Here is a 25,475-nt window from a genome sequence, read left to right as displayed (position 1 = left end):
GAGCCGGAGAGTAAGTCGATATATCCCATAGGTACACGCGTGCGTTTTCATTCACGTGTGTAATTTGCTATACACACACATAAGACGGCCGCGCGGACGCGCGAAAGCGAGAGAAGGTTGCAAGTGTCGCGCGGCGCCGAGCCGATGCGGTGCAGGTATATACAAGGCGCGACGTCGTCGATCGCAAGAGGCGTATACAGTAAGTGTGTGTGTGTGTGTGTATTCTGTATAATAATGCAACTTTCCCACTCTCACGCTGCGGTATACTGCACTCTTCACAAATACACGCACACTTACAATGTGTGGTATTCGTAAGAAAGCGCGACGCGATTGATCCCAATTAATTTTTGAAAATCGTTCGCGTGTATATATTACGTTTACGTATGTGTACCTGTTCCTATCGTACACGAGTGGCAGAAAGACGTTTACGACGTGCGCGCTCAAGGCTCATATATTTATTGCGGTTCGGAGGAGTTCGACTCTCCGATTGTGGGTGGCTTTTTACACACGGCTTGAGTAAAAAAAAAAGCACTCGCTGAAAGCTCCCGCTTGACGTTGTTGCCACGGGGGCCCCCGCGCGCTTAATGAGATAATGTACGCCGCGCGTAAAAACCGAAGAAGGTGTGTGCGTGTATACGTTGGAACGCAGACTTGGTCGCTGTTCTTCATCGAGCTCGGGATAATTTTCGGCTTGCGCAGCGGCGACGACGCCAGTCAGCGTTCGCGTGGGTTGACGTTACACTATACACGCGTGCAAGTGTGCGTACGATATCGCTTTACGACGAGGCGAGTTCGACATTTGGGTTTTTCTGGGATCTTTAGATCTTTTTTACCGTTGTTGCATCGACTCTCTCTCTGTCTTTCTCTCGACGTGCTTATTATAGACGATACGAATTAAATATTTTTACGTTGCATAATAATATACGCGCGCGTGCAAAGGCGAAATCGAGACAATAAACTATACAACATTCGCTTTATGTATCATTATTTAAGATGCAGGCGATTCTCAAGATAATGACAAACAAGAAGCGTGCGCGTGTGTATTGGGAGCTTTCGAGACAAACAAGCCTCTCTCGCTGCTCGTGGTATTTGCTCGCCACTCGTGTGACTGTGCTCGCTTCGGTAATACAAAATAATACTCCCCGTGCATCGACAACAAATTTACAACTTGTATTAATTGTTGACGCTTTGTAGTGTACGCGCAGGTGCCATGGTTAAAAGTCATTGTCGCGTTCTTCAATGGCGTATCTCTCGCGTCGATTGGATATTTCCTGCGATGTAACGACGCGTTTTCATTGCCTTGTTTATTCGTCTCTTGATACGCGCGATTTGCATCGAGTCGAAAACACTTGTCGCGATGTTTCTGGATTTTATTGAATTTTGTTGTTTTGTTTTTTTTTTTTTTTTTTTTCATCGATACACTCGCGTGACATTGTGTCGCCTGCAGCTTCAATCAACGTATACATCTCAAGATTTGCGTATGGTCGAGCAATTGCAGCCGGCACCGGCTTGAGCGGCATCGTTGGGCGTCGAGGTCGACGATATCTTCTGGCCACCGCCGCCGGGGCTGGGCACGAGCAGGGACGATCCGGGCGACGTAGCCGGCGTCTCGCAGCTCTCCTTTCCTCCTCGTTTCTGTTGCTGCTGCCCTGGCGTCGCGGGTGTCACGACGATCGTCGGCACCACCGGACACGTGTCCGTCTCGGCCCGGCTCTGCTTCTCGTCCGTCGACGTGGCGTCGCTGTTGCTGCTGCTGCTGCTGCTGCTGCCGATGTTACTGCAACAGTTGTTGCCCTTGCCTCTCGTTCGGTCTCCTCCCTTTCTCAACGGGCACGCGTCATTTTTCGGCTTCGTATCGCCTGCGCGAGAGAGACAGAGAAGAGATACCGATTGCAATTTTCGAAACCTGGTGTAAAGGATCGTGTCTCTCTCGCGAAAGAGAGACAGAGAAGTCGAGTATATAACAAACGCAACGAAAGCAAAGTCAAAATAAAAAAAAAAAGGAAAGGAAAGAGCAAAAAGGAAAGAGAGAAAGGGTGTACAAAAACGTGTCAGGCGGCAGGAAAAAAATAATATAATATGAGCTTGAACGCGATGAAATCAAGTTCGCTCTCTTCTCTCCGCGCGCGTCTGCGTCGTTTTGCTCTGGGCGCGCGCACACACACACGTTTGTCTTATGCAAATCCGCGGCGGCAGCATCTCGTCCTCGTATTTTCAAGTGATAAAGATGACATGTTCTTGGTAAAATTTGCGCGGGTACACACCCTTGAATTATACCATACCGGACGACGCTTATATATACATACGCGATCGGTGAGTCATTACGAGTGTGTGTGTGTGTGAGTCGAGACTTCCCTTTTTTTATTATTTTTATCTCTATCCTTTCTACCGTTTTTTTTTTATTTACTTTTTCATTTCGTTTTACTTCTCGCCTCCTTTTCGCGACATTTGTACAGCGTCCAAAAAAAAAAAAAAAAAACAAAACGACGAAAAACTCACAATCGACGCGTCTCGTTACGATCGCCACGCCTGTCAGCTCGCAGCTTCGCGGCAGCTCGAGTCGTTGGCAGCTCGGCAGCTCGACGCTCCGACAGTCCTCCTGCTCCTTTTCCTTCGCCCGAGATTTATCGCACGACGACGACGTCGACTCGTCCTCGTAGGTCAAGGTACGCCTGACTCGATTGCAGCACGGCGCATTGGCAGCGGCCGTCGACGATGGTGGTGTCTTCTTCGCGGCGCAGCAGCATCCCCCCGCGGGACGAGCTGATTTCGACGATCCTCCCTGCGATGAACTAAAAATGTATTATGTACTCGTGTTGTTGTTGTTGTTGTTGTGGTCGTAGTCGTCGTCGTTGTATAACGCGAAGGCGAGGCCGTCTTCGCGCTGGCGACGGTAATGAAACGAAGGTAATGTTTGACGAGAGAGCCTCGCTCGAGTGTAAATATCTCGCGGAGGCATCGAAGATCGTCGTTGTATATAGGCGCACGAACCGATCTCTCTGCGGCTTGGCTATTATTATGGTCTACATGCGTTTATACGTATGAATTTTCTCAAACAATAACGCGAGAATCGAGGTTAGAGCGTCCACGTTCGCGGTTTTTCACCATTATTATAACCATCGCTATTATTATTGTCATCATCATAATCGTATACTCACGCGTTGCAACAGCCACGTTTCGGCTTATCGGCCTTGTCGTCGTCGTCGGCGGCGGCGCCATCGCAATGCTCGCACATGCTTGTATGTATCGGGATACACCCTAATTCACTCGCAAATTTAGACGCGACGATTTACTCATGCATCGGTCCGATATCGAAGATTTAGAGAAATTTATTGCGCGTCGCGTTCGTAACGCGGTCGTCGCGAGGCGAGGGTCGACCTCGTCGCGCGCGGATGAAAACTCATGGACGCGCACACACACGCGCGACTGTGTGTACAATAACCAACTATATATACGCGTGAAGTTTGACAGGTTCGGTACTTCAGATCACTCGTACAGCAATGACACTGACGACGACGACGACGACGATGATGATACGCATCGGTCAATGCCGATTATTATTGCTTTTCATTGCTCTCGCGCGAGTTTTAGTCGAATATTTTTCATCGTGTCTCGTCGATCGTCAAAAATATGAATTTTATGGAGAGATATAGAGGGACGAAAAAAAAACGCGTTCGTTGTCGAGCACGTGTGCATATGATAAATATTGCGGCGCTCGAGATACAGCACAGCATGCACCAACACACACACATGCATATTACGCGCGCATCGTGGGATATATACTCGGCGATATTCAAATGAAACGAGCTTGTAAAAGCATTTCGTGGTCATTGAATTTAATCAAGTACAATACAAATTTCTATTTTAAGACGGCAGAGAGAAATACCGTGGAACATGCGGTACTTGGTAGTTCTTCCCGCAAGATATCGCCTTTCGACTCGGCTATAAATTGCCCTCTCTCTCTCTTTCGCTTTATTAAAATTTTCCCTCTTTGTTTCTGCATCTCTTTTTTCTCGCTTCTACTTCATTTCTTTCTTTTAAACGGCACGCTCGCTGCTATTTCATAAAGTCCCTCGACGAAAGATCCGAAAAAGATCGCGCAGGGATGCATCGCCGCGTTGTTTATTTCCCTCTCGGCATTGCATATATATACGAATGCAGCATTAATTATGTCATTCCGAAGGTTCGAGGGAAAATTTCGTCGCTTCGCTTATTTGCGAGCGTATCCTTGCCGCGCGCTCGACACGATATGGGTGCTCGCGTCCGGCGATCGATCCGCCCGCGACCTTTGGTATTATGTAGAGATGATACTCTCTGCTAGTGCTGCGATTAAAAGAAAAAAACTAGATCATGGTTATGTATTATATAGGAGCACTCGTGTTACGATGCTACATCGCGTGCGGTGATTATGCATTTTTTTGTATTATCCTTACTTTTGGGAAAAACATCGATTAAAAAACGAGAACGATAAATTGGAAAAAAATATCGACACGAAATTTACACGTACGTCGTCTTTTTAAGGATATCGATATCGCTGTCGTCGTTCATTACCCGAGGCTTCTGCGTTACAAGTCTTGTCGAGATCGTTATCCGCGATCGAAAGTTTCTAAATTCTTGAACGCAAGCCATACATATCGCACGAATATGCGAGACATTTATTGAAAAAAGAACACGAAACTTACACGAATTTTTGTCCATATTATATTGAACTTTAACACGCCAAGATCATCGCCCTTAAACCCCTTTCGAGTTTCGTCTTCCGCGTCAGGGCGCGCACACACGCACACACACACACGCGTATGTTATGTTATTATTGCCCATACATATAAATGCAGGTCGTCTCTTTCGGTCGTATTATATGCAATCGGCTAATATATATAAGCGTGAAACAGGCCGACGGCGCAACAGCAGCAGCAGCAGCAGCGGCAGCATATGTATTATACGCGCTCGGCAGAGTCATTACGATGAGTTAAGCGATCTCCACCTTTAATGCTTTTTTTCCATTTTTTTTTCTTTTGGTCGTCGTTGTTGTTGCTCGTACTTCGCATTCGGCTCAACGCGTATATTATATAAAGAAAGTTGCGCGCGCACGCCGCATAGCAAGCGAACAAGTGAGTTACTGGTTATAATCACGTTAGACTAATCGCCCCTGCACGGTCCGTGCCTATATATACGGCTGCATATGAAAGCCGGGGATGCTCGAAAGCCGCGGACCGTATTAAACGGGCCAATTGGCCCCCGTGCTCGTTGGGGTCCGTTCATGAACACGAGCGCCTCAGTTGGCATTCTTCGAGTTTGAATTAATAGGATTCGCCTGTGGTATACGCACCGCTACTTTGCGACGCGGTGATTTGGATCGTTTAGGGCTTCGATCTATAGAAGGCGAGGTGTTTTGATTCGATGTTTATTATATTCGGATATTTTAGATTAGTATTATATATCCGTAGCTGTGATGCAATGTTTTTTTAATTTTCGACGATTTTTCTTTCGTTTTTCAGATTTTTCAAAGCCATGGAAGTCTTCAAAGAACAGGCAGGACCAGGTAAGTGCCACCGACGATACTTTATTTTTTTCCGCGTTATGCGTTTTTTCGAACGATCGATTTTTGATGGAATCGGCTTGCGCGCATTAATACTTGAGAATGATTTCGCGGCATGACCGTGAGTTTATAGGTTAGCATAGCTAAAATTTTGTGGCGTGTCAAAAGTTTAGCCTAAGTATGAGAGGTTTCGCTATTTTTGAAAATAAATTTTAAAGTTTCATTTCAAACGTATATAATATTTATTTATTTGTCCAATTCAATTACATTTAATTATACATATTACGCTAATTTTATATGTACGCTTTAATTTTATACATAGCGCTCGCTATGTATGTATTTACAAATTATTTCTATAGCTCATAGCATAGGGCCTCCTAGGATAGGGTCTCGAGCCTCTTTGTCGTCTTCGGCGACGAGGCGCCACAGATACAGAGGCGTTTGTCTCATTCGCAGGTAACGGTTGTTTTAGGTCATTTTCGTTTGATTTTTTTTTGCCGGCAATGGTAACACGAGATCATTTTCGTTTGTTTCATTCGCAAGTATCGGTCGTTTTAGGTCATTTTCGTTGGTTTTTTCTGCAGGCAATGGTAACACGAGATCATTTTCGTTTGTTTCATTCGCAAGTAACGGTCGTTTTAGGTCATTTTCAGTTTTATGCTCCCACCATTGAATTAGATCTTCATCACTCATAAATTCAGCAATTAGTCGGCATGGAACCATGGGCAGTTTCAAATTACAATGATCCGACATAAATAGATCAGTCATGAACAACTCGAGTTGGGCCCTCATTAAAATGTTTGCAATGTGTTTTTGTACACTGTGCCGAGTTATCTTGCAGTCAATCCGATCGATCGGTAGAGACAAATTCTTTACTTTCTTGAAAATCGAATAACCCTCGATATAACTCATTTGACAAATTTTATATAGCGAGATATCGTTATTCACCATAATGTTTGTCAATTCGAATACCTTTTTTTTTACTTTCTCGTTATTATTCTCATCGTTCTCTCCGTTTCTATGTACCTCTCTTTCAAGTTTTTTAAGTTCTTTGCGCAAGTGATTGACAGCTTCTGGTTTTAGAAAGAATCCACATTCATCATGAAAGATTAGGGGAACTAGTAGCATTCCTATTCTACATGCTTTTTTTATGATTTCTGTAAAATGAAATGACTCACCGCCATAAAGACTACTTAAATCTTCGATCTCTTTTCTTCGAACTGTCGTCCAGAATTTCAGAAACCTAAATCGAGTAATTAAGTCCATTCTGAATCCACTTGACGTCAATAATTGTATCATCTCGGGGATGAATAAAACGATTGGATAGTGTACCAATTGAAACAGCTCATAATCACTCATGCTGAACGGTATATTCTCCCTCAAAGTGTCCATACACGCGCCATGTTTCAAAAGCGCCTTCACCAAGTCATAGTCCAATCGCGACACAGCCCATTGCAATGGAGTATAGCCTTGAACATCTCGAGCCTCGATATCCGCTCCTTTGGCAACGAGCAAATCTGTGATCACGTCGACCGGTGTGGGGGCGGCATCTGGATCCGTCGAGGGCGTACAATCGCTGCAGTCGCATACACGGGGTCGCGCGAGCCCGTGAAGTACGGTAGACTTCTGCGGATCGATCCCATTCGGTTCGGCTCCGTGACTCAATAAAATTCGTACGATCTCTGGGTGCCGACGATCGGCGGCCATTTGCAACGGCGAGCTACTGTACGTTTTAAGATTTACGTCTACACCTTCGCTTACGAATCTTTGCACCGTTTCGAGATCGCCAACCAAGCAGGCTCCGTGAAAGTACGTAAAGCCATGCTCGTCGCAATAATTTTCCACCGTATTTTTTAGAAAATAATCAATAACGGACTTTGCGCTCTTGCTATACTCTCTGTGATGAGGGCCAAAATAGAACGCGTTTTCTGTCAAGTTGTATTTACCTACAGACAAATAATGAAGCGCAGACTTTCCATCTTCAAATTTTACTTCGTGAATATTCAGCTCCATCTCCTCGCGCAGAAATATCACCGCCTTCAATTGGTCATTTTCTAATGCGAATTTTAAAAAATCTTTCAAATCTGGATATTTGCTTGTATCGTTCATACTATCTATTAAATCCTTCAACGCCGTAATTCGATGAGTTTCATCAGAGATGTAATGAGCCAGTTGACAAAGCCTCCTATATCTATTTCGTTTTTCAGATCCTATTTCCGAGGAGTTAATTTCTAAGAAGTTTCTTAGAAGATAGTTTATATCTGACATAATTAATCAATTTTTTGGGATGATATTATTCACGAACTTTTGCTAACCGTTGACTTCGTTTCTCGTGACTTATTGGTGATACGAATGAGTGTGGACTCTTCACGTACGCAACCGTCGACTTTACAGGCGCGTCGTCAGCGCGGGCTACTTCCGAGTTGAGAGGGGGGCCCTTTTCCAGTTGTACACGAATCATAATATTTTTGTATAAATATAAGTGAAAGTGATTCCTGGCACGCTCCCATTGTTTTGGTCGTCGAGCTTACACCTCATTTGTGGCGATCGAATAGTCGCACTTGTTTTCAATTAATTTAATTTTAAATAAATACGTTATAAATTTAACAAGCTCGCCTCGTTATTTGTGGCGCCTTTTCGAGTCTTCAGAATTGGAGAGTCTATCAACTGCTCGCAAGTCACACGAGTGCGGCGTGGACAAATGCGCTTTGGCCCAAAAAAATTTAGTCGTAATACCACTTTGAGCCTCCGCCGCTAGATGGCGAGTACCTTCAATTGTCAATCTGCAAGTGGCAAAGTCAAAATAATTGTATATAAACGCATGACTTTGGGAAAAATGTATTTCCATTTTTTTGGAATTTCAATATCGCGGTGTCTTTGAAATGCGTCCTAATCGCATAAATATTCTGCGACTGAAACGGGACATCATAATCTTACTTAAAACAACGGAAAATTGATGATTGTCGATTATTTAGTCTCATGACAAAATTAGAAAATTAATTTAATAACTTACTTTATAATTGATAATTAATAGTTTTAGTCGTAGATATCCAACCAGGTGACGAATAAAAAGACTTCAAATGATTTTTAGAAGAGAGAGAAACATTGCGCTGACGGTTTGTAGCACCTATGACATCGAAACGTATGACGCTAAAACTAAGCGAATCATCGAAGTCATTCTATAATTTTCTACATAATCAGTAGAGTTATCTTACAAGACTCGAAATTTCAAATAATTAAAATCAGTTTTCAACCACTTGAATTCAGGACTGAGTCCTGATAAGCGTACAGGGTCAGATTAGGAAAAGTTACGCCCACGAAAACTTCCATTTGCCGCTAATTTTGAAGAAATTTGAAAAACATCAGTTTCATGTTTAGATAAAATTATTATCAGTCAAGAAATAATCCAGTCTGTCAAAAAATTTATCCACAAATTTTATTAACGCGTGTTACATCAATTCGGGGGCGCGTGTCATTTCGCGAGATTTATCGAAAATTCAAAAGCCAACAAGATAAGAAAACAAACTCTTAGCTGATCATTGAATAAAGATCTACAAAAACTAATTAGCAAAAACATGCACAGAAAATATTAATCATTCGCACGCGAAATCTGAAAACACCTCGATGTCAATGTGCAAAGGTTTGTAATGCCCAAGGTTCAGATAATAGGACAATCATTTCAGTTCAATTTTATTAAAATTTAAAAAAAAAACATTAAATTTAAAAAAAAACATATAAATAAATATCTATGCATATTTAAAATTGTCAATTATCATTTTTTTTCCCGATTGTCGCATACGTGATCTTTGTGATGTTCGTGTACTGTAATTTGATGCAAGAGCAAATGCTGTTTTAATCCAAATTTCTTCCCGATTTAATGCATGCAAAGTCTTTATGACTTTGGTGTACTGTTTTTTGATGGTACAAAAAACCCGATCTTTGTTTAAATTTCTTCTCACAACTGTCACATGCGAAATTTTTACAACCTTCATGCACTGCCTTTTGGTGGGAGGGCAAATTCGAATTTTGCGTAAATTTCTGTTCACAATTGACGCATGAGAACTTCGTGAACTGTCTTTTGGTGTGTAATCAAACTCGATTTAAACCCGAATTTCTTCCCACACTTGTCGCATGCGTGATTTTTACGACCTTCATGCATTGTCTTTTGGTGTGAGAGCAAATGTGATTTTTGTCCAAATTTCTTTTCGCATCTGTCGCATGCGTAATCTTTGCGACCTTCGTGTACTGTCTTTTGGTGTGAGAGCAAATGAGCTTTCTGTCCAAATTTTTTCTCGCATTTATCGCATGAGTAATCTTTGCGACCCTCGTGGACTGTCCTTTGGTGGGTGAGCATATTCGGTTTTTGGGTAAATTTCTGTTCACACTTGTCGCACGCGTAATCTTGCTGACCATCATGGACTGTCTTTTGATGAATGAGCAAATCTGATTTATACCCAAATTTCTTCTCACACTTGTCGCATGCGTAATCTTTTTGACCATCATGTACTGTATTTTGATGTTTAGTTAATTTCGATTTTACTCCAAATTTTTTATCGCAATGGTCACATGCGTAATCTCTGCGACCTTCGTGCATTGTCCTTTGATGGGAAAGCAAATTCGATTTGTTTCCAAATTTTTGTTCGCACTTGTCGCATGCATAATCTCTCCGACCTTCATGAACTGTTTTTTGGTGGTTGAACAAAATCCATTTATGTCCAAATTTTTTCTCGCACTTCCCACATGAGTGAACTTTGCGACCTTCGTGAACTGTTCTTTCGTGCCTCACAAAATCCGATTTTCTCCCAAATTTCTTCTCGCATTTGTTGCATGCAAAATATTTGAGACCTTCATGAAATATTTTTTGATAATTGATCAAATTGCCTCGTTCCCCAAATGACTTCGCGCATTTGTCGCAAGAGTAATCTTTCCGGCCTTCATGGACTTTCCTTTGGTGCTTCAACGAATCTGATTTACTGCCAAATATCTTCACGCATTTGTCACGTGCGAAATATTTATGACTTTCGTGTACTGTCTTTAAGTGCAAGAGCAAACTCTTTTTATTTCCAAATCTTTTCGCACACCTTTCACATAAGTAATCTTTAAAAATTTCGTGAAATATTTTTTTGTGACTTATTAAATTTGATTTATTTTCAAATTTTCTGCCGCACTTTTTGCACGTGAAGTCTTCGCGATTTTTGTGTACTAATTTTTGATGCTTAAACATACTCGATTTTTTTAAAAATTTCTTTTCGCACTTGTCGCATGCGTATTTTTTTTTGTTTATTATGGCTTGTGTCTCGATGGGTTATCATGTCCGATTCTAATATAAACACCTCCTGGCAAATATCACAAATGTGGTTTTTATCGTCTGAAACAACAATGTCATGTTCACTTGAATTATTTTGAGAAACAACTTCCTCAGATTTCTTTTCACTTTTATCCATTTTGGTGCCTATAATAAATAACGGATCCTTTTATTTGGAAATTTAATTAATGAATTTTATCTTTTGATATTATGGCTTATTTCATCGGGGAATTGAATACAACATTCAAACTAATTTATTTTTATAATAATATAAACATGATCTTGAGTGTGTCGAGGTGATGTGCCAAAATTGTTTATGATCATATTGTTTACAAGTAAGGCACTTGATACATTGTTCTTACAACATTGAAACAAATTTAAAATATCTTTGCGACGATTCTTTCTACAAATTTCTGCCTTCTGAAATTAAGTAAACTCGAAAATGTTAAGCGTTTCTACTCAGGATATAATTCACTGAATTTTACTATTACTTAAAAAATCACGATAAAAAAAGGGTCAACGTAACGATACGAAAAAATTATTAATTTCTTTGTGGCCGTAAAAAAGAAATTAATCGACACGAAATACAAATTATAAAATATATATTGCCGGCTGCGCTTCTCGTAGCTCGGTACCGGTAGGGGGGCTTGCTTATTTTTAACGATCTAGCGAAACGAGCCTGCGATTATTACAGTCAAATTAAAACTAATCTCGATTTAAATACATTCGCTTTGCAAAATCAGAGCCTCGTGAGTACGTGTGAGTGTGTATGCGTATACTCGATGTTCCCCGCGATGCCCATATATACACGGCGTGTTGGTTGGCTGGCTGCTGCATCGCCAAAACGAACACAAAAAAAAGGCAGAAACGAGAGCTCTCTCTCTCTCTCTCTCGGGACGAGTGAAAATTTTCTGCTGCATCGCCACCCTGCTGTTTACCTGCATAAGCGGAGAATATAAAGCACCACGGCGTGCGCGCGCGTGTCAGTAAAAAAGATAGGCCGCTGCTGCTGCGCCTTGTGTGCCCGGCGCCATCCCATACAGAATCTCGAGAGGAACGCACGCGCTAACATGCAACTTTGATTTTTATGTAATTCTTTCTCTCTGTCTCTATCCGTTTCTCGCGGTGTGTGCAACATCATCGGTTCGGCTCGCAAATACGTATACGATATTTGCCCTCGTGCGCGCGGAAAAACACGCGTGCATTACTTGGTGCCGTGCGCGAGTAGTAGCGCTTCTGTTTCATCGTTGCTGTATGAACTTTTTTTTCTGCCCCAACCGCGAGCGATTATAAATATTTTTAGACCGCCGTGAAAATTTTACGATAATTTTATTCCTCGAATCGAAGCTCGAACGTCCGTTTTATGAGATTTAAAGAAATTTTCATTATATATCTCGATTACGAATCCCTTGGAGAATGCGAAACAATTATTATCATATATGTGGGCACGATGCCGCGTGCAATAAACAGAGTTTCAAAAATTCCTCGATTCGCCGAAAGCAATTACGAAATTTATCCCGAAATGAATAGGAGATGGATAATTATCCGCACTCGGCACTCCATAAAAATCATCATCGATTCGTCTACAATTACACGGCACTTACGTGCTAAAAAAAAAAAAAATAAATAAAATTGTACATACACGCGAGGCGCACAAATTCATTTATATACATAAATCGAGCGCCTTTTTTATTTCGTGCTCGTCGAGCTGCAATCATATAATGCCTTTTGCATGCGCAAACATACTTACTGTCCATTCGTCGTAATGAAAAGGCGAAGAAAGGCCAAATTACAGCACATCTGATATATAATACGACGCTAAAAGAATAAAAAAAGAAAAACATTAACATTACCGGTGCACACATACATGCACGTATATATATAGAGTTTCTGGGCACGGAAATATTTATTTCGCGGAATTATGCGCTCGTGTGTGTGTGTGTACACTCGCACGTATGCAGGCCATTTTCACACTTTATTCCCATATTCGCGCGAGCCGACGCCAATTATCGATATATAATGCCAACTTCGCAAGCAGCGCGTCGTTTTCATTTTTTTCTTCCTCTCGCGTCTTGAAAAGAAATACTTACTTACATATATTTCGAGCCGCGCCGAACGTCATTATTATTACGCTCGCTCGCGATCGTTTTCTCAACTGGTATACACATGCACGAGGCCCGCGAAAATCTCGCGCGCGCGCGCGCCTGCGTCCGAAGAATTATGTTCTTATTATAGTAATATCACAAATTAGGGCCCTTTTATACGAATACACTCTCTCGCGAGCGAACGAGAGCGAAAAAAACAAAAAGAAAGAGAGAAAAAGGTGAGTGAGAAATCGCGTTGCCGCCGCGCGAACCAGAACGAGAGAGAGACGGAGAGAGATCGCGAGTGCAGCATGAGAGAGCGGCTGCTGCCTCGTTGACCTCGTATGCGTGTATGCGTGCGCGTACCCGTGCGTGAGTGCGCGCGGCAAAGGGTCAGAGGTTGCGGTAAATTTCATTGGCATCTCGAGGTCATGGTAATGCCAGCGCGGCACAGAGAGAGAGCATACAGGCAATCGAATATCCTGAATAAATGTCGAATTGCGATGCGAAGTTGAAACAATTTGAAAAAGTACAACATAATTATATAAGCAACTGAGCGGGGAGAGAAAGATTGCCGGCGATTTTTCACCTCCGTTCGATCATTTTATTTAATCCTCGATGTTTTAATTTTTATTTTCTTTTTTTCTTTGCAGATGAATTGATTGGCGTTCATTGTACTCACGGTATTAACAGGGCTGGCTACTTAATATGTCGGTAAGCACACGTAACTCTCCGCTTCGGAGAAGTCATTCAGTCAACGCAAAAAAAAAGTTATAATGATGAAACAAAAATTTTCTCATTTTTTTTTTCTCAAACCTTTTGAACACAGAAGATATCTTTGAAATTTTAATATCGATGTCGCTTGACTCGAAGTCAATTGGAAAATTTTGTATAGACAAAAAAGTTTTTCCGAATCATCGAAAATCAGTATATTAAAAACAATTTTTACATCTATTACAGGTATCTAGTTCAACAACTAGGCTGGAGACATAATGATGCCTTGAAAGGTAAAATAAAATTGCAACGTTTATATACAGTGTCTTCTCGTTACGTTATCAATTCAAATAATTGATTAAATTACATTAAAATATCTCTCAATAATAAATTCATTGATATTTATTTATTATAATATAAATGGGGCTACTATTCTGTTATCAAACAAATATTATTTTGAAGCTTTGAATCTCATGCTACTAAAAATGAAATTGAAAGTTTCCAAATAAGAATATTTTTAAACTTCGCTGAGATTTTTTCGCATATTTAAGTTATATCAATTTTTTACTGTACATTATTTGTTATTCGATTTGATGACGTCAATTTTTTCACATAATTTAAAGAAAGTAGCCCTCAATTACAAATGTAACGTTAACACACTGTATTTCTTTGACCATGGTCTTAAATATATTGAAACTGCAAAGAGTATTTGAAAGCTCATACGTAATTACCACTGAATAAGTACGATGAGAGATTTAAATATTAGAAAAAAATAATAACTACTCTCTCGATCGAAAGTCATTCACTTTTACAGTGATGCTTAAAGAGACAAAATAAATATTGACAACTTCTGTGTTTGAATACAATAAAAGTCATAATAATTGCTATAAGCAGTCAGATTTGAGTTAGTTGGTACATGTGTACGAAGCATTAAATTTACTCGATTTCTTTTTGTACATATTTAAAAAGCTTTATGAAATAATAAGCGAATTTTAAATCATGTTTAGATGACAATTTAATTGGTTCATAAAATTCAGATCAATTTTAACCATTGAAATCCGATAGCACTGAATACCACTTTAAGTCTTCACCACTAGATGGCGAGTCCCTTTTATCAGCAAATCTGCAAGTGGGGAAGTACATACAATTGCATAAGTCAAAAGCCATCTGCGTGAGCGATTATTCGTGAATTCGGTAATCCTGAAGCTCAAGTATTAACCCTTTTCGGCCTAAAACGACCCAAACAACAAGCTCTCTTTTCAAATGGTGGTAAAAAGTTATTAACATGGTGAAAAATTAATTTAAACAAAAAAATCACATTTTTTTCACAAAAAAGAACTTGTAATAATCAATTCCCGTAATGTCAGTTATCATCACCGTACTATGTTCAAGAAACTAATATAATTATGAGCATTTCTGCTGGGGTCTACATATTTTATTATCGATCAGATTTGGTTTACTTATCGAATGACTTATGAAAGTAAAAAAATATTGTCAACGTATGTCTGATAAAATTCCATTAATAATTAGCAATTTCATTGTCGAATAATATTAATATTCTAGTATTTACATGAAAATCTCAAACCTGACTGTAATTCACATAATCATTTTTTTTTTCTACCAAGCTCATATCTCACTATTCCGAATGAATTTTCCAGCATTCTCTGAGGCTCGGGGCTATCCGATCGAGCGCGCCAATTACGTCGCGGACCTGAAGCGCGTGAAGGAAAACTCGCCGCTCGATGTAAGTAAAGTCGACCTGTCGGCACCGATGAAAAGCACCCATCATAAAAAGCGCCCGTCGATGAAGTCGCACGGCCCGCCGCGGCCGTTCCCGCCGCCGCTGCCGATGGGCCCGCCCATGGCGCCGCCACCGCTTCATCGTCGTTTCATGAACGGCGGCCACTTTCCGCCACCGCCCAAGTTCGGGCCCAGGCTACAGCCACCGGGCCCGCCGCCGAGCGGCTTCGGTCCCATGCACCCGCCGATGGGGCCACCACCGCCGATGGGCGGCCGACCGGGCCCGGGGGGTCCCATGAGGGGGCCGCCGATGTACGGCGGGCCGCACGCTCCGCCACCGCCGCCGCCACCGCATCATCATCGAGGCGTCTCGGGCCAGGGTCAGCCGCCTCAGCCGCCGCCGTTCGGTGGTCCGATGCACCCGCCACCGCCGCCGCCCGCGTCTATGAGGCAGCGGGGACCGATGGGCCCGCCCGCAGGTCCGCCGCGACACAGCGCCGGCCCGTCGAGGCTGATGGGTGGGCCGGTTCCGCCGCCGCCGGGCCCGGGACCGCGACACCCACCCCTGATGTCTCTGGCCGGTGGACCGGCGGGCCCGATGATGATGCCGCCGGGACCGCCGAAGGGCCCGCGAGGCGACATGCCTCCGCCGAAGGGTCTGCCGCCGCTGCGAAGCGCCGCACGCAGCCTCGAGCGAGTCAGCAGGCCGCCCGGCAGAGAGCTGGACTTCACGGCGGACGTGTTCGAGGAGAATCTCACGACGTACGCCCAGGTCACGTCCAGCAGCAGGCCGCAGTCCAATCGTTATCGGTCCAATTTCAAACATTGACGATAATTTACAGAAAAAAAATTAGCGAGTAAAAAAGGCGCGTCGGGGTCCGTACCGATGAAAAATTCCGTGGTCGTATTTTGTCGTCGACATCGACGTCGTTAAATTTTAGTCTAAATTCAAATTAAAGTATTGAATGTAAGTTTGATTCGACTCGGTTCGACGATGTTCCTCGGGAGTTTTCGTCGGTGCGACCGACGCGTCGGAGTGAATGCTTTTCCTCTCTCTCTCTCTGTCTTTCTCTGCCTCTGATTTTATGTAATATAACAACTCAATGAAATAGAATTAATTTTTTGTACGAGATGTAGTATAAACTAAATGGAGGACAAAAAGGGGGTAAACGTGCGTCAGTCGCGTCTACCCTCTGATCCAATTTTTTTTTGTATAAATGTTTGTGCGCGCAACTCTTGAGTGTCGGTCAACAAATGTATAATCACCTTTTTTTTTCTATTTAAGTGTAAAACTCGCTTAATTTTAATCTCAATTGACTCGGATATAATTAATGTGAATCGACTGGCTGTACTATGACGTTTAAGTGATAAACGATCGGGGACCCTTTCCCACGAAAATGAACTTTTTTACAATATTATAGATGATTTTTTATCGTAAAATTTTGATTTTCACGGTTTTACCCTGAACGCGTTACTGTAAAAATTATGAGGCCGATCGGCGTTTCATATCGTTTTGCCCACGATATCGTCATTACTGCGCGGTTCTCGTGAAATGTAGTTACCTTTTCCTTTTTTTTTCTTCAATCGAAATGACACCGGCCATTAGGAATAAAGCAAAATTTTTTAACATTGTAGATAATCAAGCATATTGTTTAATTTCTGTTCCTGTGGCGCAAATCCAAATAGGTGATTACTTTATTTCCACTGAATAAATTAATCGATGTACAATGAAGAAGACGACGCATTTGAATCATTTAAATCACTCATCCAGCCATTCATGATATCGTCCCCAAATAAATAATCCTTGCTTTTATACTATATACCATGTATTGATGTATATGTTGCAGCTCGACGAGGAGAATTCTTTTCATCTGGCTTGGTTCAGAAATTTTAAACAGTGATGATTGAAATAATCGATTGTAAAAGATAATAATTAATTAACTTATGATTTTTGTACATAATATATTTATAACTATTATTTACTTGAAAATTAATGACGTAAATAAAGAAGATTTATTATGACGAAAGTATACATTCTTTGATCTTTATTTAGTTCTTTTCCATAAAAACGAAAAAAGTGCAAGTACAAACTTTTCTCAGGCATTTGAGATGTCGATAAGCAATACAATAATGATACACGACAAGTGTTTTCCCACCCCTTGTCATTCACGAGCACACATATTCGCGTGTAAATTCGCGCATTATCGGAATAAACGGTATTTTAAAAAAAATTATTGCCTCCTCGACTCTACAGCATTTGGCATTCATAATACACACACGGACACAAAACGCGGAATAATTTATGGTCTCGCTGATCAAGGAATAATAGATACAATACAGAAAAACGAGCAAATTTTCACTCGCGTGAGTTATTGTGATTATTATTGTTGTTGTTGTTGTTGTTGTTATTAATCGTCGTGTGCCACGCGCTCACACAAGCACGAGATATTCGGTGGGAGCTCCCATATTAGAGGCTGCTGCTGCTGCCTTATGATAGGGTACGAAAACGCCTCATTGAATTACCATCGCGATTATAAAGCTGCGAAGCCTCGCGGGTTTTATACGATATAAATACACACAAACAGACTGCGAGAGATGCGCTTTGTTACTTTTTTTTATTTCTTTCGTACCTTCGTCCGTGGTGAATTTATTGCCTTTTACTGAATCGATCGCTTCTTAATATACCTTGGCGCGCGCCCGTATGCGCGCCCGCGAGCACACACACGTGTACGTATGTGCTTTATGCGCTATCGCGCTGTATATACGCGTGTATGTATTTATGAAACTCTCGGCAATTTCGACGATTGAATATTAATTTTCTCTCTCTCTGCGACTCTTGGTCTCGAAAAAATATGCACAATCTCGCGAGAAACTCGATTTTCCGCGTTGTTATTATACATACAGCTCGTATATACCGTGTAATTGATAAGACGCGGCCTATAACGACGAATATCATTAAACGAGCGAGACTTAGCGCCACTGTTACACACATAGACTGCGCGACAACAAGAAGCCGATCGCGCGTGGGCGGAAAAGCTTGATACGAGCGCGCGAAAGATTAAAAAAAAAAGACAGTTGTTTTCACGCTACATAAGAGACGTTGGAACGCGCGGTATGTAGCGCGCGTGCCGCCGCGATCTATATAAAAACCTACGCAGCAGCGGTAACAGCCCTGTATATAATTCGCGCCGTGCATAATAACGGGCGATTTAATTTTCTTCGAGCGCGCGACGAGATAGAGACCGTATACGAGGTAAAAAAAAAAAATAAAACGAGAAAGAAGAAAAAAAAACGATAAGTTCTCTATTCCATGTGCAATGTTTATCTTGCTTTATTAGTCGAGGTGAGAAATAATTTTTAACGTATTATGCGCGCGTGGCTCGAGCTCGCGCTTGTTTTATTGATTGAATGCGTTTATATACACAAGTGTGTGTTTGTGTGCGCCACGAGCGCACATATACATAAACTTGTTTTGTTATTGGAAAAATCATTTATGAAACGAGCTGATTTTATATTTATTCTCTCGCGGGCAGGAATACGTTATTACTCAATGTCGTCGTCGTCGTCGTCGAGCCTTTATGATATTGATTGAAAAGTAAGCAAATACAGCACGTCACTTTATGTATCTCAATTATCGCTTATGTATATTATAATAATATACGCGCTGTGCACTCGACGCGCGGCGGAGAAAAAAAATCGACTCCTGTGCATCGAACAAGTGCGTATAGTAGAGCAGAACCAGAGTAATGCAATAAACATTTTCAAGCCGATAGAATTCTTATAGACGTAAGTTGGTCGTGAGACAAAGTTTGCAGAATTTTATTTAGGATGAGCGAAGCTCATGGGAACCGATTAGTAGCACACTTCTTTTTTTTCGAAAAATTTATTGATTGCTTCAATTACTTGAATATCGCTATTACATAATGAGATAATATTTGAGGAATTCATGGTATTATTGTAAATAACAAATTGTTTTTAAACTAATCTTCTAAACATGTTCATCAAATTTTATACGTTTATTAAGTTGTTATGCGTGAGTGATGCATCGAATCAACAACTTTTGAACTTTGAGATACGACTTCGCTGAGAATTTCTTTCCACGTGTAACGCACGAGTGAGTGATACCTTTATAAGAAGCTTTGACGTGCCGGAGGTCAGATCGTTTTGAACATTTCTTTCCGCATTCATCACATTCGTATTAAACACCATTGTGCGCCGAGTCGATGTGGGTTTTGAGATAATCTTTTCTTGTGAATGACTTTCCGCATGTATCACATGCATGTCTGATTCGTTTGTGCACCGAATCGTTGTGTTTTTTGAGACCACTTCTATCTGAGTACTTTTTTCCACAAATACGGCATGCATGTTTGACACCATTGTGCGCATTATCAATGTGATTATTAAGACTAGACTTCTCTGAAAAATTTTTTCTGCAAATATGACATGCATGTCTAACACCATTATGCACTGAATCTATGTGAGTTTTGAGATTACCGATACTTGAAAGTTTCTTTCCGCACACATCACACGCATATGTGACACCATTATGTACCATATCTATGTGGGTTTTAAGGTAACTTTTTACTGAAAATGATTTGCCGCATGTATCACATGCATATTTCACTCGAATGTGCATCAAATCGATGTGAACTTTAAGACTATTTTTTGTCGTCAATTTATTTCCGCAAATATCACATGCATATGTGACACCACTATGCACTGAATCAATGTGGATTTTGAGATGATCCTTCCGAGAAAATTTCTTTCTGCATATATCACATGTGACACCAGTGTGCACCGTACCAATCTTTTTTTTTAGGTTATTATCGTTTTTACATTTTTTTGTTAATCCCCTTGTTTTATTTTGTTCTCGGTCGAAATTCAAATTTGATTCTTCTGCTGTGTCAGTGCAATCAACAAATTCTTGTTTCACTTCACCTGAGGGTTCTAATTTAATTATGTCTTGAGTTTTATAATCATCGACATTTCTCATATTTTTATTTTTTGAATAATCGTCAGTTTTCTGAACTGCTAATAAATTCCTTTCGGGCTTGACGTCTTCACACTCGAAAACTATTTCCATTTCTTCAACAAGTTCACTCTCAAGTTTAATGTCACATTTCCGTAGCATATAAGTCTGTCGAAAAATTAAAGTTATGTAAGAATTTTCATTTAAAAAATATACCAGATGCATATAATCATCAGCACGAATACGAGTTGCATTGAGTTATCAATACTTACAGAAACTTTTGGGTGATGTGGTAAGAGTTGGAAGTCCTTACTATCGGGTTTCTCGTCAATCAATTCATCATCATTTTCAATAAGTGGCACATCTCTTGACTTCTGATTCACTCTAAAATAACCTCAATCAGATCAAGTATACTGTTGTAATATTTTTATAATTTCAATCACATGCAATAGAATTACCTGTCAGCATAGTTAAGCGAACTATTAGATTCCATTTTATTCACTTGGAATTGAAGTGACAATTAACCTCTCTATTATTATCGAGCGATCAACTGCGAAAACTGCCGAAGAGCACTGGGAGCTGTGTGTGCCTGTGTCAGTCTGTTCCGTTGTTTACGTCTGGCGTCGCGTGCATAACCTCTTCGTGCGTTTGGCCGGCTCGCGGTGTTTTGCCATGCACGCCGCGATAGTCACTGCGCGCTGCGCTACACGGAGTGCGGAGCTGATCCCGATGATCGCGGTAAGTCGTTTCTTATCAAGATCGCAGATTTAACATTATTTACAACTCGACCCATGAAATTTTTAATTAATCAAATGTATCAATGTATATAAAAAGAAAAACTAAATCGTTATAACTACGTCATCGAAGAAACGACATTATTCATTGCGTGTCTGATGAATTGTAAAAACATTTTTCTTCCGATGATACGATCATTGCGAAAAAATGAGAAATTAAAAAAAGATTCTACAATGCACGAAGCACACTTACTGAAAGAGTATGAGTATAGAGAAAAAAAGGAAGTTGATGCTAACGCACAAATTCGTTTTTCTTTCGGTTGGCGGTGTATGGGTATGGGTGCACGCGCGCGAGCGAAAGAAATAGTAAATCCACTCGTAAATCAGTGTAACGTCGCGGCCGCTTTAAGGATTCGAATGTGTGTGCGTATCTCACGACGAAGACTCTCACTCCTTTTCTCTCTCTCTCTCTCAACCCCGCTTTTTTCTTCGCAAAGAGTACAATCTACGCTAACTTTTGTCCCGAAATGTAAGCTCTCTCTCTCTCCATATAGTGGAAAGCTGCGCGCAGCAATCGCCGAGTAGCAGTAGTAGACACGCTCATTTCGCATCTCTCTCTCTCTATATATATATACCCGAGGATGAAGAAGAAGAAGAAGACGAAGAAGAAGAAAGAGAAGAAAAAAAAGCCAAACCGATCGCGCGCACGGGGGTGTACGTGGAATAAGAGTTTTTTTTTTGACGCTCTTATACTCGCTATACTTACACGACGCACAGGCGTGCGCGGCATTATACCTTACTCCGCTTCTTTATCCCGACATTAGATTTATCGACGTATTTTCCTTTGAGCTGAAGTATTTTCCCTTTCCTTTTCATCTCTTTCTCGTTTTTTTTTCTTCTTCATATATTCCTTCATATATTATACGCGCGTACACGCGCAAAAATGTGCTGCCGTCGCGGCGTACTGACGTACGCGTTGGCGAGCTATATAGCTGCCTTCATGATTGAACCGTGCGCGCGGGAAAAAAGTGGGGAAATTTACAATATTAGCGGCAGGATCACGATTAAAAATGAAAAAAAAAGTATCAAATTAAAATAAAAAAAAAAAAAGGTAGGTAAGAAGAACGATAATATAGAACTAATCCTCGGTTAGTCGGCAGTCGTAACTGCGGTAGGTCGAGTCGTCAATATAATACACCATGAGAAACGGTAAAAAAATCATAGGGCACATATACCGCGAATAATATTTAATAATAGAAGACACACACACACTCGTATTATTACATGGGTTGCTTTAGCTGCTGCTGCTGTTGCTGTTGATGATGCCCGGCATCGTATATAGTGCTAAACGTTTTTCTCCGAGCGTCGATATGAAATAGCTCTCTGCAGCATATGGCAATGGGGGCCCCTTGTATACTACTATACATATATGCCATCACATGAATATGGTCTCTCTCTCTCTCTCTCTCTCTCTCTCTCGTGTGCAGTGCGCTTCAATTAATACGAGATAATTATGGGCCCCCGCTGCAGGTGAGTCTTTCTCTCTCTATACCACATATACATATATCGAAAGCGAGAGAGAGAGAGAAAAAAAGGATGAAAAAAAAAAAAAGAAACGGCCGAGAGGAAGGAACGCGCTTCGGAATGCCGCTCACTTAATATATGCCGTGTATTAAATGCAAAAGCTCGAGCAGCAGCAGCAGCAGCAGCAGTAGTCGCGCGCATTATATATATCTAGAGGCTCGCGCCGCGCGTTTAAGGCGCGCATTGGTTCGAAGGTTCGCCAACAGGTTTTCAGCATAGATGAGTGTGTGCGCATATAACGCATGGATATATATAACGCAGCACACAGACCATTTGCAGGTGGGCTATTATAATGGAAGTCGAGCAGCAGCGCGACGGCGGCGGCGCTGTATTTAGCGCGTGTTAACGATTGCCACTATAGGAGCTCCCATATGTATATCGACTTTTCTCGCGCCGAACGAGATGATATGACGAAATCATTATAATAACGCGCCCGACTTGCGACGACAAGGAGGTGTGTGTGTACGAGTTTATATAGAGAAGGAAAACTGTATAAAAAGCAAAGAAAAAAAAATCGTCTCGACAACAACGGTTTTCCATTCGAATGGCACCGCGACGAAAACCGCACGAAAATTGTTATAATACATCGACGATCGCTCTGGGGGCCGCCGCAAAAACCGCATTCGCTGCGACGCGCTTCGATACGTAGATGGAGCGCAACAGCGCCCACGCGTCCTTATAAATTGTATCGTAAACCGCACGGTTTCGAGATTAATATAGTCGCCGCGGATGATGCACAATTGGTACGATCGAGCCGCGTATTATGAATGTATCAATAAATAGGCTGGCTTGAGATCTTTATAGATTCTCAAGTATCTATTCCATTGGGTCGCGTATCGAGTGCACACGAGAGTGAAAACTAATTATATCGTCAAATGTATATGTACACACGTGATCTCGATGAAGCTACTTCGCCGAGTTCCGATCGAGAAAATATTTACTCGAGTTTCGTCATCGTGCGTACAATGTATGCGCGTCGTTCTAAACACAAGTATTAACATCCTCTAATGAATCATAATAATACAATATTTGAAAAACGTTTGCGAAGCTTCTTTTTTTCCTCCTCCTTGGCTGAGACTTGGGAATACATTTTACCATCTATACTTGTTCAAAGCACACACACACACATCGCGATATACATTCGGCTAATATGCTCTTGGACCGAGAGAGCAAAGATCGGAGGCTCCTAAAGACTATATTAGCTCAGCGCGATATGTGCCGTTATACACACGATGTGCCTTCGACGAAGAGCAGCTCGAATATATACGCGCATATATACACGAAGAATCGCGCCGCCTTCGCCTATTATATATTTAACGTCAGCTGTATATTAACAGAGAGGCTGCAGAGACGAGTCTAGGCATTTTTTTTGCTATCTTCGCGCGCATATGCTCGTTCGTGTAATCGCGCGCGCGCGCCCGTGACGAGCCCTAATTATTGCGTCGGCGGCGTCTACGGCAAATAGTGAAAGTACATAATGTATATAGAGTATACGTACCGCGATGTTGTAACTTACTTATATTTCATTCGCGCCCTTGTTATTTTCACGTTATGTTGTGTACGGGCCCCGTTGTTGGCAAACTGGGAACGAATTTTATGTATTATGATGTATAAATATCGTATACATTAATTTACTTATCATCATTACGACACACGTACGTCGTATCTCAATACACGAAGTAATCTTCAGCCGGTGGTATTATTGCAAGTCGAGCGGAGGTGTGCTTGGCGGCGACGGCTCGCGTCTTTCGACGCTTTTGAGACCGAGTACCAGAGCTCGACTTCGTCCCGAGTCGCTGCGACGCTTGGAGGCACATTTCAAAATGATGCTCCGTCGTCGCCCTGCGTGTATACGTGTAGCGATGGACACACACACACACATACACTTACGTACGTGCATACTTTGTTCTTTCATCGGTGTGTGTGTTTGTGTGCACCGCGAGAGACAGAGAGAGAGAGAGAGAGAACAAGAGGGAAGAGAGTAGAAAGAAAGCCTGTGGGAAGCGAAAACACTGGCCCGACTCTGGATGTTAATTGTTGTTTAAATTTATGACAGCCTTCTTTTTCCTTTCTCTCTCTCTCTCTCTCTCTCTCTTAACTTTTATTTGCGCGCGCGCACGAGCTCAGATAGTCTGCTTTTTTTCACCTCCGGCGCATCGACGCGATGCTCCTTTAATTTTTTTTTGGGGGGCTTCTCGTACTCTCTTCCTTCTCTCTCTCTCTCTTTCCCCGCGTGGATTTTTTTTATTTGACCCCTTCGTCGCACACACTCGTGTACGCTGATAATAAAGAAGCCGCGCTCGCGGTGGCTGTGTGGCGGCGGCGGCGGCGGCACAAACCGTAAGAGTCAGAGGTTAAACGCGCGCGACTGCTGCTGATGCCATTTATCCGTAAGTGCGTGCGTGCGTGTGCCCGATTCTTCCCATTGTCAAAAACGAACGAAGATGCAATGAAAAATAATAAAAAAAAAAATAAGAGAGAAGAAGAAAGAAAGAAGGAGACAGGGTATATATAACTCGACTTCTTTTACAATGCCGTGAAAAATTGTATTATTAATTATTTGCCCCCGGTGATTAGGCAGGCGTCTCTTCTCGATCCCTTTCTCGAGAGAAGGCTCTTTAGTTATTTCACTCGTTTTGTTTTCTCTCTCTCTCTTTCTGCTCGTGAATGACGAGGTCATTGTTTTTGACGATGCATTTTTCATCGCGTTATTACTCGAGCCATCGGGCGAGGGCAATGGAATTTCTTACAATATTAAATGCTGTACTCTCGATTGATTTCGCGCTCGAGTGTTCGTACATATGCA

The 25,475-nt window shown here is 41.7% G+C and overlaps 3 protein-coding genes across 4 annotated transcripts in view; 1 reads left to right on the top strand and 2 right to left on the bottom strand.

The window, feature by feature from the left end:
- Nucleotides 1–17,412, top strand: part of LOC106655836 (RNA/RNP complex-1-interacting phosphatase-like) — a 60,527-nt gene extending 43,115 nt beyond the window's left edge. The window contains exons 6-10 of one of the 2 annotated variants that reach the window (XM_014376406.2): nt 5,499–5,542; nt 13,582–13,642; nt 13,889–13,935; nt 15,301–15,386; nt 17,230–17,412. In XM_014376406.2, coding sequence (XP_014231892.1) covers nt 5,499–5,542; nt 13,582–13,642; nt 13,889–13,935; nt 15,301–15,386; nt 17,230–17,283 — 292 coding nt within the window. In that variant the 3' untranslated portion in view covers nt 17,284–17,412. Of the gene's footprint in view, nt 1–5,498; nt 5,543–13,581; nt 13,643–13,888; nt 13,936–15,300 lie in introns of both variants that reach the window. The other variant, XM_014376405.2, reaches the window with a different exon arrangement.
- On the bottom strand, nt 5,831–7,922 carry LOC106655835. Its single transcript, XM_023461162.1, has one exon. It carries the CDS (start codon nt 7,805–7,807, stop codon nt 6,008–6,010), a length of 1,800 nt encoding a protein of 599 aa, XP_023316930.1. The 5' UTR covers nt 7,808–7,922; the 3' UTR covers nt 5,831–6,007.
- Nucleotides 17,413–19,580: 2,168 nt separating the features above from the next.
- Nucleotides 19,581–20,921, bottom strand: LOC106655805 (zinc finger protein 62-like). Its single transcript, XM_014376363.2, has 3 exons — nt 20,810–20,921; nt 20,624–20,735; nt 19,581–20,519 (listed from the first exon to the last, which is right to left on the bottom strand). Exons 1-3 carry the CDS (start codon nt 20,842–20,844, stop codon nt 19,581–19,583), a joined length of 1,086 nt encoding a protein of 361 aa, XP_014231849.1. The 5' UTR covers nt 20,845–20,921.
- Nucleotides 20,922–25,475: the final 4,554 nt, after the last annotated feature.

The sequence above is a fragment of the Trichogramma pretiosum genome, unplaced genomic scaffold (assembly GCF_000599845.2).
Source record: "Trichogramma pretiosum strain Unisexual culture from Peru unplaced genomic scaffold, Tpre_2.0 scaffold49, whole genome shotgun sequence".
In the NCBI taxonomy this organism is placed as follows: Eukaryota; Metazoa; Arthropoda; class Insecta; order Hymenoptera; family Trichogrammatidae; genus Trichogramma; species Trichogramma pretiosum.
This window is presented reverse-complemented; position numbering and strand designations above follow the sequence as displayed.